This window comes from Aulonocara stuartgranti, assembly GCF_965226115.1.
Source record: "Aulonocara stuartgranti genome assembly, chromosome: 9".
Taxonomy (NCBI): Eukaryota; Metazoa; Chordata; class Actinopteri; order Cichliformes; family Cichlidae; genus Aulonocara; species Aulonocara stuartgranti.
Window position 1 is genome coordinate 10010458 of NC_138960.1, and position 12091 is coordinate 10022548.

Genomic DNA, 12091 nt, shown 5'->3' on the forward strand with positions numbered 1-12091 from the left:
CCAACTTCATACTGACGGACAGATCACTGCCCTTTTGCCGCCTTGTCTGACCGTGTTTTGTGGCTGTGGTTCACTTCACCTCACTCTTCCCCATTCTTGTCATTAAATCAGGCTGTTCTGCAACCATGGCAGCCATTCACTCTATGGCTTTATTCATGGTGTATTTTACCCCTTCACTAAAGGCCGTTCTCGTTTCCAACATTATATTTGCAGTGTTCGTCTATCTATCCGGTTGTTCAGTGATGACGCGACGAATCCTACTTCCGGGTCTAAAGTAGTCTGCGTTTAATATGGCTTTTGTGTTGTTAACATGTTTAATGTTATGTATTTTCTTCTATTTGATCTCAAAAAGCTCCTAAAACAGTCAGTGATCCCTGTTGACCTCCCTCGGCTTTTATTACCGCTAATCATTTATTTAAGCTCAGTTTTTAAAACCTTACGATGTAACTACAGCCCAGCCCATGCAGCAGTATATGAATGACTAACCTCGTATTGTGGATGGATTATCTCAGTTGTTCTCCTGGCTGAAGTTTGGTCCTTTTACAGCATCCTGCCATGCGATTACATTTGTTTCTGACCACCGAGAACACTCACGTTAACTTTTATCGAGTGGAAAAAAAAGTTAGCTTGTTTATATTATGCTAACATAGCTATGTCGCTAGCGGTCACGTAGCACATCATTATATACCAGCTAGCCCAACTTCAGTAACCCTACAAACGTCACTGCTGTTTAGTTTTCTGTCTTCATTTATGCTGGAAGTGATAGCAGAGCTGTATGTTTTAATTTGTTTCCAAAACCCCGCAGTCAGGACATGCTATATTGTATTTAGATAGAAGCTAGCGAGCTAACTCCCTGCTAACTTCTAACTCCATTAAATGTCATAAATTCCGTTTTCATGGATGCCTGGATGTTAAACTCAATTGTTACACCTGGTAGAGCAGAACGCTGATCATTTTATTAAAGATGAAAGACTTTAGACAGTTTTTCAACTCTCAGTAATGCCACAGTGATCGTTTGATATATGGACCTGCAGCGGAGTTTAGACCCAGACACGGCTAGTGACGTCAGACTGAACAACCGGATATCTGCGGAGTATTTTTTTTAACGAGTATCCTATTTTCTAAAGCACAGCATGTAAAGGGTAGCTCGGTTAGCAGGATGCTAGCATGTAGCGCTTAGTGAGACACGCCTCAGACGAGTTGAGCAAAGACCCCGTCTGTGTACTTTATACGTGAGCAACGGATTTAAATAAAATTAAGGTTTCAAAAGACAAACTTGAAGATAAAAAAAATATATATATATACTCACCGGAGAGCCGCCAGGGTTTGCCGCTGCCATCTTGGCGCTCCTAAATTCAAAACTGCCTCTGCAGTCAGGCAGGGGAGGCGTGGAAATTGTCTTTGAGTTAGTCAAACGTTTTCCTTAGTTCGAGTAGATGATAAAAAAAATAATAATAATAAATGGGATTTTAAGTAGGACTAGGCGTTCTGTAATGATCTCTATTTAGGAGAAAAACTTAATCACTCACCTTTAAACAGCTCTCTTTTAGGAGACACACTGCTGGCTAACGGTGTCATGTGATCAAACAGCGTAATTTAATTGGCTGAGAGCCACTCGACTCGATCTGGTGCTGATTGCTCTGGCTTGGGTCATTAAAGTTCATCACTTTTGCAGTTGAATTTTTGCAGGTGAATTTTTTTCAGGTGAATTTTTGCAGGTGAATTTTTTTCAGGTGAATTTTTGCAGGTGAATTTTTGCAGGTGAATATTTTTGCAGGGAAATTTGGAGGATAAAAATTCAGTGTCATAAATTCAATGTCTAAAAATACTTGAATTCTGATGATACTATATTTCTTCCATAGATATCCGTGCTCTCTGTTTATTAATAAAAGCCAAACTTCATTAATGGTAAGTGACAGAGATCTGATGAGTTCTTGCTGGTTTGTATCCACAGGAGGATACAAGCAGCTGCTTCTGTTTGCAGTCACCGTGCACCAGTGTTGTGTTTAATTGTGTCAGTGTTCATTTTTAAACACGTTTTTTAAATCAAATGTTTATGTATACATCAAGATTAATGTTCCAAACAAATGACACTGTACAGCAAATACATACATAGACATGTGCAGCAAAAGGAATCCGAGAAGATGTTTAACTTCTAAATGTTTAAATTGTTTGTTTTATATCCAAAGTCTGTCAGTTTGTCATTCCCTGTTATTGCTGCTGACTAATCACTCAAAGTGACACAACATGACCGTGGGTCTGATTTTTCTGGTAAACTTGTTTAGCAGCCCACTGGAGACGGATACCCTGTTCTTTGAACTTTAATACTGGACAGAAAATCGTCTCCTTCCAGAAACAAAGGGTAGCATTAGAACTTGTGTGAACAGCAAAACAATGTAGAAGATTTCCTTTTGTGTCTGTGTTGTGTCTAGGGCTGCCACGATTTGTCGACTAGTCACGATTACGTCGACTATCAAAATCGTCGACGACTGATTTAATAGTCGACGCGTCGTTTGAAGCTTTGTAAGATCCCAAAAGACGCAGGAATAAGTAGCAGGATTTAAGAGTGTAATAACGGACTGAAACAGAAGATGGCAGCACTGCATGTACAAGGATGCCAGCTGCCGTTAAACCCCGAAGAAGAAGAAGAAGAAGCAGCAGCTGTGTCCCAGAATTCATAGCGCGGCCCAGCTCAGTTTCCAACAATGGCGGCAGCTAGTTAGTTTTAATATTACTCTTATTATTCTTTCTGGGTCACAAAATAAACGTTTAACATATTTTCAGCCGAGAATGTAGCTGTGTAAACCTCAAATATCGGCTCAGTTTATCAGGACACCACATATTTTCAAAAGCGCTCCGACGTTTTCAGAGTCGTCTGTTACCCACTAGCTCGATAGCTAGCCGGGGGCTAGGTCACTAGCACGGTGAGAACACCGGACTCCAGGCAAATTGTTTTCAAACCCACCGCCGTCTTTCGCTACTCAGGTTAAATATATATGAGTCACTTAGATAAATTAAAAATGTTGTTGTTTGGCTTTTTTTTTTTTTAGTATTTTATTTGTTCCTGAGTAAATCGGTTTGTCTGAGATTAAAGTTATAGTTTTTACACAGCTGAATAAACGTCAAGCAGACAGCTGATTATCAGAAGTGTGAGATGCTGGAGAATATACTCCGTTGTCCTGTTATATTTTAGATAGCAAGGAGTTTATTAAACTTCACCGAAACAATCTGCAAATTTCATTAAAATTGAATAAACTATCATCTTGTCTTTATTTTTAGTTAGCACCTTAAAAGCTTAAAGCTATAAGCTAATGATAGTTATATAAGAGCATATGCTGCATGGTGCAATAAGCTGTAGTTTTACGTCCAGTGGATGATGATCTGATTAGTCGACTAATCGCATAAATAATCGGTGACTAGTCGACTATCAAAATAATCGTTTGTGGCAGCCCTAGTTGTGTCACATCATTTTGGCTCAAGAGTTTACTTTATTGCTATGTTTGTTTTTTGCTATTTTATTACTACATTTGTATTGTGCAGCACTTCGGTCTGCCAGGTGTGTTTTTAAAGTGCTATATAAATGATGATGACGATGATGCTTACGGAACAGCTGAAAGACTTTAAAACAAACCTGTTACTTTAATGATATTTCTGTGGTACTACAGAGTCCAAAAGAAGTATCGCAGTAATAATTCATCCAAATTGTAACTTTTAAATGTCATTATCAGCCCAAAGGTTCACAACCAGTTCATCCCTGATAGAATGTAAATATATACAAATCTATAAATTGTATTATGTATATAACTGTGAAACAAACATAATGGACCATTAATGTATCATAATAGTACATTTCTGAATTTGGGGTATAATTCCAGGTGGGATGAGTGTCTGTACAGCTCCTCCTGTTGATGTAAAAAAAGAAAAAAGTAAATGCCAGTTTTTTTTAGGTTTTCATGTTGATGTTGTAACACAGTAAAGAATTACTCTTACAGAAATAAATGTCATTTTTTCAACTTGCAGTTAAATTCATGTAACTTAATGCTGATGCTGTTGACGACTGGGGCTCACACGTCTTTTACTTTGTCTCCAGGACCGACTCACCATGGTTGACCCACAGGAAAATAGCCCGCAGGACATTCCTGACTATGACGGCATAGAGGATGAAGCTTTCCCCCCACTCCCACCACCACACTCCCCAGGCCGGGGAGGCCAGGAGGAAGGAGACCCTTTTGCAGATGGTAGATGCTGCTGTGCTCTTACAGGATTACTATGAGGTCTTTAAGATGTGATGATTCAGAACTTTGTATTTTAAATTCATGGTTTAATGAAGAATCATAGAAAAATAAGATTCAGGAAAAAAGGCTAATGTGGGAGAAATACAACCTCTCATAGTCCTTCCACAAAGCTTTTTGGAACAGCTTGATAATAATGAATTTGTTAGTTCAGCCTAGAATTAACAAATGCATGAACTGGTTTTTCAGCATCTCTCTGAGACTGGATGTTTCTAACAATAACAACACACATGTTTTTGTTTGCGTGAGCAAATGAAACCTATCAGATACTGTTCAAACCAGCACATTTCTTCTGTAACCTCCAGTCTATAATTTGTCTGGATTTAAAGATAAGCTTGAAGTTTGCCACGCTGCCAACAGAATGAGTTAGAAACACATCCTGTTGTCATGTGTTTTCAATGCAGGAGATGAAGGTGAGGTATCACAGCTGGCTGATGTCCCTACTGCTAAAAGGAGAGGCGTGAAGAGACCCCAACCCAAGCTGGACTCCCACAGGTAGCAAAGACATTTATATCACGACAGAGGGTTGAAATGCATTAAAATGCGCATTTAAATAGGAATTTGATGTCATCTTGTGTGAGCTGGGACACAAGGAGGCCAAAATCATTGATTGACGTGTGCAGACTGTCAGTGTTGCAGCCAGGTTGAACACGAGTCTGTGACTGCACTGGTTTTTATCACCGTTTCACTAATAATCGTGCACAGAGGCTCAGAGACACACTGACACACAGAGTTGTTGCAAATGTTTGAAAACGTAAGTTTGTGGAAAGAACTTTGCACAAAAAAAGTGATGTGATATTATCTGAGTGGCGACACCTGTCGTTTCGCAGAGTACTGCAGCGTCTTCTTACGCTTTAGCGGCGGGTACAAATGACTGCATCTGTGTGATGATGGTGCAGCTTCACTCTGCCAGTCATTTAAAGAAGAAAGACTCTAATACCATTGTTGTTTTCATCATTTGGATGGGCAAAATTCCCAGACTGAAAATTGTCAGAGCGTTGGAGACATCCCTGGATGTGTGTGAGAAAGATGTTTCCAGTCTCTGTACACCTATAGTGTGAACCTGGTTAGTATTGCCAACCATAAGTCAGGCTCGTTCCCAGTAGTCTCCCAGTGGGTGTTCCAGTGGCACTCCTCTGTTACTGTTCTGTTCACAATGTTCCTGGACAGAACTAAGTTATACTAAATCAAAGGATGTTAAATAAGCTTTTAAGTAAGAACGTCGATTATACTTAGGATAAAACTTGCAAGCTGTATTAAAGAAAAACATAGATTTTCATTTGATAAAATATTCAAATTAATTGCAACTTTGCTATAAATATATATATATATATAGCAATTTTTTATTTTTTATTTTTAGATGGAGAAATTTGACTATTTCTCATTATACTGCCTTATGTACAAACAGGTAGGAAAAGAAAGGTTGTGGGCACCCTGAAAACCAAACACCCCCCCCCCCCCCCCCCCCCCCCCCAACAAGCTACTGCCTTCTGAACATGGTACATCTGAAGGCACTGACATTTCCATTCAGAGGGTCTGTCTGTGTTGGCCCTGTGACAGGCTGGCGACCTGGCTGCTGAGATGGGCTTCAGCCATCCACGATCCTGAATTGGATAAGCCAAATACGCCTGGATGTGCTGCTAACCCTGCTTGTAATCCATTAATGGTTTAACTTAGTCTTAATATTTTTTCCCAGGCTGATATCAGATCGAGGGCTTCCAGCTCTGGGCACTCTCTTTGACAATATCCAGTTCAAAGGCAAAGGACACGAGGTAGGATATGATAACATCTGTCCCACCAATTACCAGATGTGAATGAACATTGGTTTTTGAGCTAAATCTGTTTGGCCTGTCAGCTTTTAATTAGATGTCCTAAATTTGGTTTGAGACTAAAAGGTCAAAAGTTGCCCTTTCTGTCGTGGTCAAAAATGAGTGAGGGGAACCAGAGGTTGGTTTACCAAATTAAGATGTCTTTTGTTCCAATGACTGGAAGTCATTTTTTAGTGGGAAGAAGAAGCGTCCTATCACACACAGCCCTCTTTCATATCACTACTCGCTGTTTTTGATGTTTGCCCCATTAGGCTGCAGACCTGCGGCTGCTGATGCAGAAGATGGAGAACTGGGCCCACAGGTTGTACCCCAAATTGCAATTTGAAGATTTTATTGACAAAGTGGAAAGGCTCGGCAGCAAAAAGGAAGTGCAGGTGAGAGGAAGCAGTAGAATATTTCCTGCAAGCGTGTGGGATTCCTAATGTTCAGAATTTGTAATTTTTTACTCATTCTTCTATAGACATGTCTTAAACGAATACGACTGGACATGCCCCTGACACATGAAGATTTTACAAGTACAGATGGTAAGAAGAAAAATCATTACTGATGGGGATACGGTGGACTAGGGCTGTGCGATATGACCAAAGTCTCATCTCCCGATATAAGAATTCTATCGTCCGATAACGATATAAATCACAGAAATGTAACATTTTCTGTCAATTCTGTGAATCTCGACTTGCGTGAAGTGTTTCCAGCTGCGCGTCATGTAGCTGGAGTCGAGTGTTTTAACCGATGCATGAAACGACACATTTTTAGACAGAAGTTGTAACGGCGCCGTTTTCTTTGTGAGTATTTATTACACGGCGTGCTGCGGGGGAAAGCCTGTTCTAACGTTTGAGTCTAAGGTTTATTTTTTAGCACCTGGCGGCTCTGTTTTACTTCTCATCCGTAAACACTCTGCTCTTTCACGTGATTCCGTTTATTTTGAAAAGCCTCAACAGGATCTTGAGCTTTATTCTGAAAGGTTTATGTGGAACATAAACAAGCGGACACGCGATGGTTTTACCGTCGTTGTTGCTAACGACAACGCATAAAAACAGGCGCTTGTCCGTCCGTAGTGTGGTTATATATAAGAGAAAGAGAGCACTTTACTACAGTGACATCAGAACCATGAAGAAATATTGCCGTAAACAGTTTATTTTGCGACACCACGAAACAAACGATAGCGTAAAATGAAATAGACGTTTTTGTATATATCGTTGTATCGAACAGCCCTACGGTGGATTCACACCTGCAGGTGCACATAGGAAATACTTGCCATATTCCACAGGACTTAATTATCAGCACTGCTTGAAATTGTGTTCAGGTGCTGGTGACGAAGAGGTACAACGTGAACTGGAAACATTTGGGGATCCTGATCTGTTCAGCAGAGAGAGTTTTATTAATGCTCCCCAAGGGCAGATTGCCGAAGCCCTCGCTCCCCCACCTACTCCCTCTCTGACCGAAGAGCAGCAGAAACGTATTGAGCTGAACAGACAGCGGGCCCTGGAAAAGAGGCGCGCACGCCAGCAGCAAATTGGTAAGAATGGCAAAAATGTATCATACAGCTGGGACACAATATAACAGAAATAATTAATGATTCTGCTACAAAACATCCAGCGAAGGTTCATAAGGATCATCTAGCTTCATTGGTGTATTAACTTTATATGAAAATACAAAAAGCAAAACATTGAATGTACAGTATATTGCCAAAAGTGTTTGCTCATCTGCCCCCACACTCATATGAACTCGAGTGACATCCCATTCACGACGTCCGCCTGTGCAGCTATATCAGCTTCAACTCTTCTGGGAGTGTTTATGGGAGTTTATGACCATTTGTAAGGTCAGACACTGATGTTGAAGGCCTGGCTCCAAGTCTCTGCTCTCATTCATCCCAGTGGTGTTCTGGTCAGGACTCCCATGCCAGAGTTCATGTCTTTGTGGACCTTGCTTTGTGCACTGGTGCCCAGTCATGCTGGAACAGGAAGAAGCCATCCCCAAACTGTTCCCTTAAAGTCGGGAGCCAAAATGTCTTTGCATGCTGAAGCATTAAGAGTTCCTTTCACTGGAACGAAGAGACTGAGCCCAACTTCTGAAAAACAACCCCGCACCGAAATCCCCCTGCCACCAAACCTGGAGCTCTGTTGTCCTGGCAACTGCTAAGTTGACTTGTCTATCGGCTTTCCAGATTGAGAACTGTGATCCGTCGCTCCATAGACTGCATCTCTCCTGTTCTAGAGTCCAGTGGCGGCGTGCTTTACACCGCTGTGTCCCATTGCTTTGCGTTGCACTCTGTGATGTAAGGCTTGGACTACAGCTGCTCGGCCATGGAAATGGATTCCACGAAGCTCTCTGTGCACTGTTCTTTAGCTAATCTGGAGACCACGTGAAGTTTGGAGCGATGGACTCCACAGAAAATTAGCAACCTCTGTGCGCCTCAGTATCCACTGACCCCCACTCTGGGATTTTACGTGATCCACCACTTGATGGCTGAGTTGCTGTCGTTCCCAAACACTTCCACTTAGTAGCAGCAGTCTGCATGCCTAGGTGCTTGATTCTATACAGCTGTGGAAGTTACTGGATCACCTGAATTCAATGATTTGGATGATGGGTGGTGAGTGAATACTCCTTACAATATAGTGAAGTGGATCTAGTGTATATATCCACCAGAAACCCTGAAGGTCGAGTGACGAGTTCCCGTATTGCACAGTTCGTCCAAACCACCAGAGATTCCTCACATTAGTGTGGAGTTTGGTAATAAGAGGCAAAGCATGTAGAAAACATTGATTTCTTTACTGCCTGTCTGATGTCAGCTTCAATTAGGCGTAGTATTTTTGTTTTTGCCTTACACTTGTGATCCAAACTGTTTTTACTTCCTCTTTAGTTAAAGCGGAGCCAGCTGTCTGCGATCTATTGTCTACAAATCTTTAACAGTGACATTAAATCGTTCTTCAGGGTCCTCATTTACCGCAGAAATGATGTAATGTGATTTAAATGAGACCCATAGAAAAGAAAATGACCTGTTGATCGGTCTCTATTATGAGCCTTCACCCATAAAAATGTGTTTACAGTTTATAACACTAGATGGTGATATGAGACCGTTTCCATTGTATTACCCAAGCATGATTTACTCATCGACTTTAAACTTTCACATTTTAGTCATTAGTCCTCCTTAAGAGGAGCCAATCCACCCCCCCCCCCCTTTTTTTTTTCTGTCCAGTATAGAAACTAAACAGCTGACATCGTTCGGGTAGTGTAGCTTCCAGAGATCTGAAGTTAACGTGAACTCTGGAGGGCAGTCAAAAGCTTAATTTTTTATAATGCAACATACTATTATTTACATACATATTATTTTAATAAGCAGTTTCAGGGTTCGTGCTGTTTTAATGAGTGTTCGATGGAAAACGACACTGAAGGAATTTGTACTCTTGAGTCACATGACAGTAAATAATTTCGAGTATGTGTACATAACACAGGCTAATGTTTAAAACTATGATTATTATTTGCTAGCTATCAAACTTGCTGGAGAAATGATTGAAATGCACTGAGTGTGATAGAGTACGGCAGTGCTAGCACAGCAGTTAGTTATGGCATGGTGATTTATGCAGTGTGCTTTAAACTTGGCTAACATTACTTAGCAGTAGCAGTAATATTAGTGACTTCACTCAAGTGAAAGCTTTAATCGTTAGTCCGACACTTAACTAGCCAACTTAAGCCTTAAAGAAAAACTGGTAAAAAGAGGGACTGATGCATGTGGGCACAAAGAAGCCATTTCTTGTGCTGCTGAAGTTCCCTGGCTTTCATTCAAAATGTGTTTATCGTGAGCACCGACACATTAAACCATTTAAAAATTATAAATGGCTTTAAGCTCACATTGATGCCTGTGGGGCTCTATCAGCCACGGAGACGACAGACACATTTTAGTGTTTTAATGAATGAATGTTTCATACTTTAAGGCTGCCTGTTTATTTAAGGGAGATGAACAATACATTATTATTTGACATAATTCTATGACAGGTGATGGACTGAATAAATAGATTTTAGGTCGATGTTTGTGCGTTTTTAAAGTCTTATATGTTGAATTGAACTGAGTGTGTCATCTGTTCAAAGCCTCCCGTCAGTGCTGTTCTCCATGCCTGTCTTACTGTACATGGTGTTATTAGCACAAACACTTTAAAGCTGATCATTTAGGACTGTAACAATAATCCAGAGAGCAATGTAGTCAAACATCTCACAGTTAGTTTTATTGGGAATGAACTTTGACCTGTTAGGCCCCCAGGGCTTTTCTGAGCTTCCTGCTCGAAAATGAAGAGGCCAAAATAAATGGAGTATTTCTCTGCAATTACAAACTCTGTGTAAACAGTCTTGGTATCAAAATAAAGCTAACGCTTGTGAGCTGTCATCAGAGGGGTAAATATTACTGCAGATGTTACTATGTCAAAGTTACTGGGACTCAAACATAGAAAAAAATGATTATTTCCCTCACCTAATTTTTAAAAGTATTTTATAGCTTATATGCTATAAAATATACTTTGGGTCACATTTAACTCCAGAAAATCATAAATCAAAATATGGATGTTACCTGTCCACAGATTCATGGTGATGTAACTGCTCTTTTAACTGTTTGGTGTTTGTAGAAATGGTTTACAGCTGAGATTCAGAGGCTTCTGTGGACACTCATGTCTGCACTTATATTTCTGACCTCGTGTTATAACCGATTAAATGTGATCTCCTCTCTTTTCCCCCATTTTTGGTGGTGTGGGTGCTTAACTAGTTAAAGTACCAAACATCTGTCTCCTGTTGTTGTGTCACGTAGGAAAGAAGCATCAATATCTGATGAGCAGACTTGTTCATTTGTGCAGATTTCTTCTTTTGTGTGGTTGTTTTTTCCAAGTGGAGATGAGCATCTCTAACAAGTTGATTTGTTCACATTTGCACATCTGCATTTTTGAGAGAAATGAGTTTTTTGAGTTTGTGCACTATATGCATATAAGACAACCATTTCCTTTTTCAGTATTTTTGTGTGGTGCATTTTTCTCTGTTTTAACAAAAGAGGAACAAAGAACATTTAAGTCAACCTAAGACGATTTGTTTTAATTTTTACATGGTCTTACTGAGGTGATGCAAAGTGGAACATGCAAACTGTTTTTTTGGTAATGTGCTGGAAAAGCTTGATAATGGACCTTGAAAGTGCTTAAAGTGCTTAAATTTGACCCTGAACAATGAGTTTGAACCCTGCAGTTTACAGTTTCATTTTTCATTATCTCAGCTTTGCCTGTCTTTTATAAATCGTAGTAGACTGAGTGTGTCTGTGTTGACTGAAACCATCACTGTTTCTAATTCTCAACCCTTTCAGGCCCTTCAGCCTCTCAGACTGCTGACATGTTAGGAGACAAACCTCCAGCTGCATCCTCACCAAATGTCATCAAAGGTTCTACTGATGGAGATGAAACTGTAGAAGATCCTGACCTCGAGCCTTCCAACAACACCTCCACGCAACAAACCAGCCCGCTTCCCCCCAAAGACTCTGAGCCCGCTGAGGCTGAGACCGGCCTCAGCCCTGAGCAACAGCTCAGCAACGACTGTGTAGAGGGGGATTAAAGTTCACGTGCAGCAGTTTCTGCTGAAAAGCTTTGGCAGTGAGCAGATTTAAAGGTTTCCCAATGTTCGTGCCTGCTCATTCGAGTAATGTTGTGCATTTCTGGTGGTTTATATCTTGAGCACATGTTCCTACTGTGACGTCAGCTTTGGGTTAGCAAAGACATTTATAATCAATGGAAATAAATGTTTTTCTTATTTTTAAAAGTCCAAATCCTAAACGTATTTACCATGTGTTGGTATCTGTTACAGAAAAATATTTGAACTGATCCACAGTTCCTGCTCTGATGCATCTTCTTTCTCCAGTTTCACTATTGGCAGAATTTTGGTTGCAAACATGTTTCTATAAAAGGCCTCTGTGTGTGTGTAGTATGTGAGCTGTCAACTGACCAT

At 40.4% G+C, this 12091-nt stretch overlaps 3 protein-coding genes across 7 annotated transcripts in view; 1 reads left to right on the forward strand and 2 right to left on the reverse strand.

The window, feature by feature from the left end:
- The window catches only part of LOC309714666 (kinesin-like protein KIF1B), a 63851-nt gene extending 61985 nt beyond the window's left edge, over nt 1-1866 (reverse strand). The window contains exons 1-2 of one of the 2 annotated variants that reach the window (XM_082547254.1): nt 1530-1866; nt 1310-1367 (exon numbers count right to left, since the gene is read on the reverse strand). The gene's annotated coding sequence lies outside the window, so the exon portion shown is untranslated. Of the gene's footprint in view, nt 1-1309; nt 1423-1529 lie in introns of both variants that reach the window. The other variant, XM_082547253.1, reaches the window with a different exon arrangement.
- LOC309714677 (kinesin-like protein KIF1B) overlaps nt 1-12091 on the reverse strand; it is a 137847-nt gene that overhangs the window by 2789 nt on the left and 122967 nt on the right. The window lies entirely within an intron of this gene.
- Nucleotides 1886-12067, forward strand: LOC309714658 (TIMELESS-interacting protein-like). 4 transcript variants are annotated; one of them, XM_082547231.1, is made up of 8 exons: nt 1886-1908; nt 4091-4238; nt 4697-4787; nt 5989-6064; nt 6373-6495; nt 6582-6645; nt 7428-7640; nt 11457-12067. In XM_082547231.1, exons 1-8 carry the CDS (start codon nt 1906-1908, stop codon nt 11699-11701), a joined length of 963 nt encoding a protein of 320 aa, XP_082403357.1. In that variant the 5' UTR covers nt 1886-1905; the 3' UTR covers nt 11702-12067. The 4 variants fall into 4 exon arrangements, with proteins under 4 accessions (XP_082403357.1, XP_082403360.1, XP_082403359.1 ...); XM_082547234.1 differs by lacking the exon at nt 1886-1908 and adding an exon at nt 2629-2718; XM_082547233.1 differs by lacking the exon at nt 1886-1908 and adding an exon at nt 2663-2985.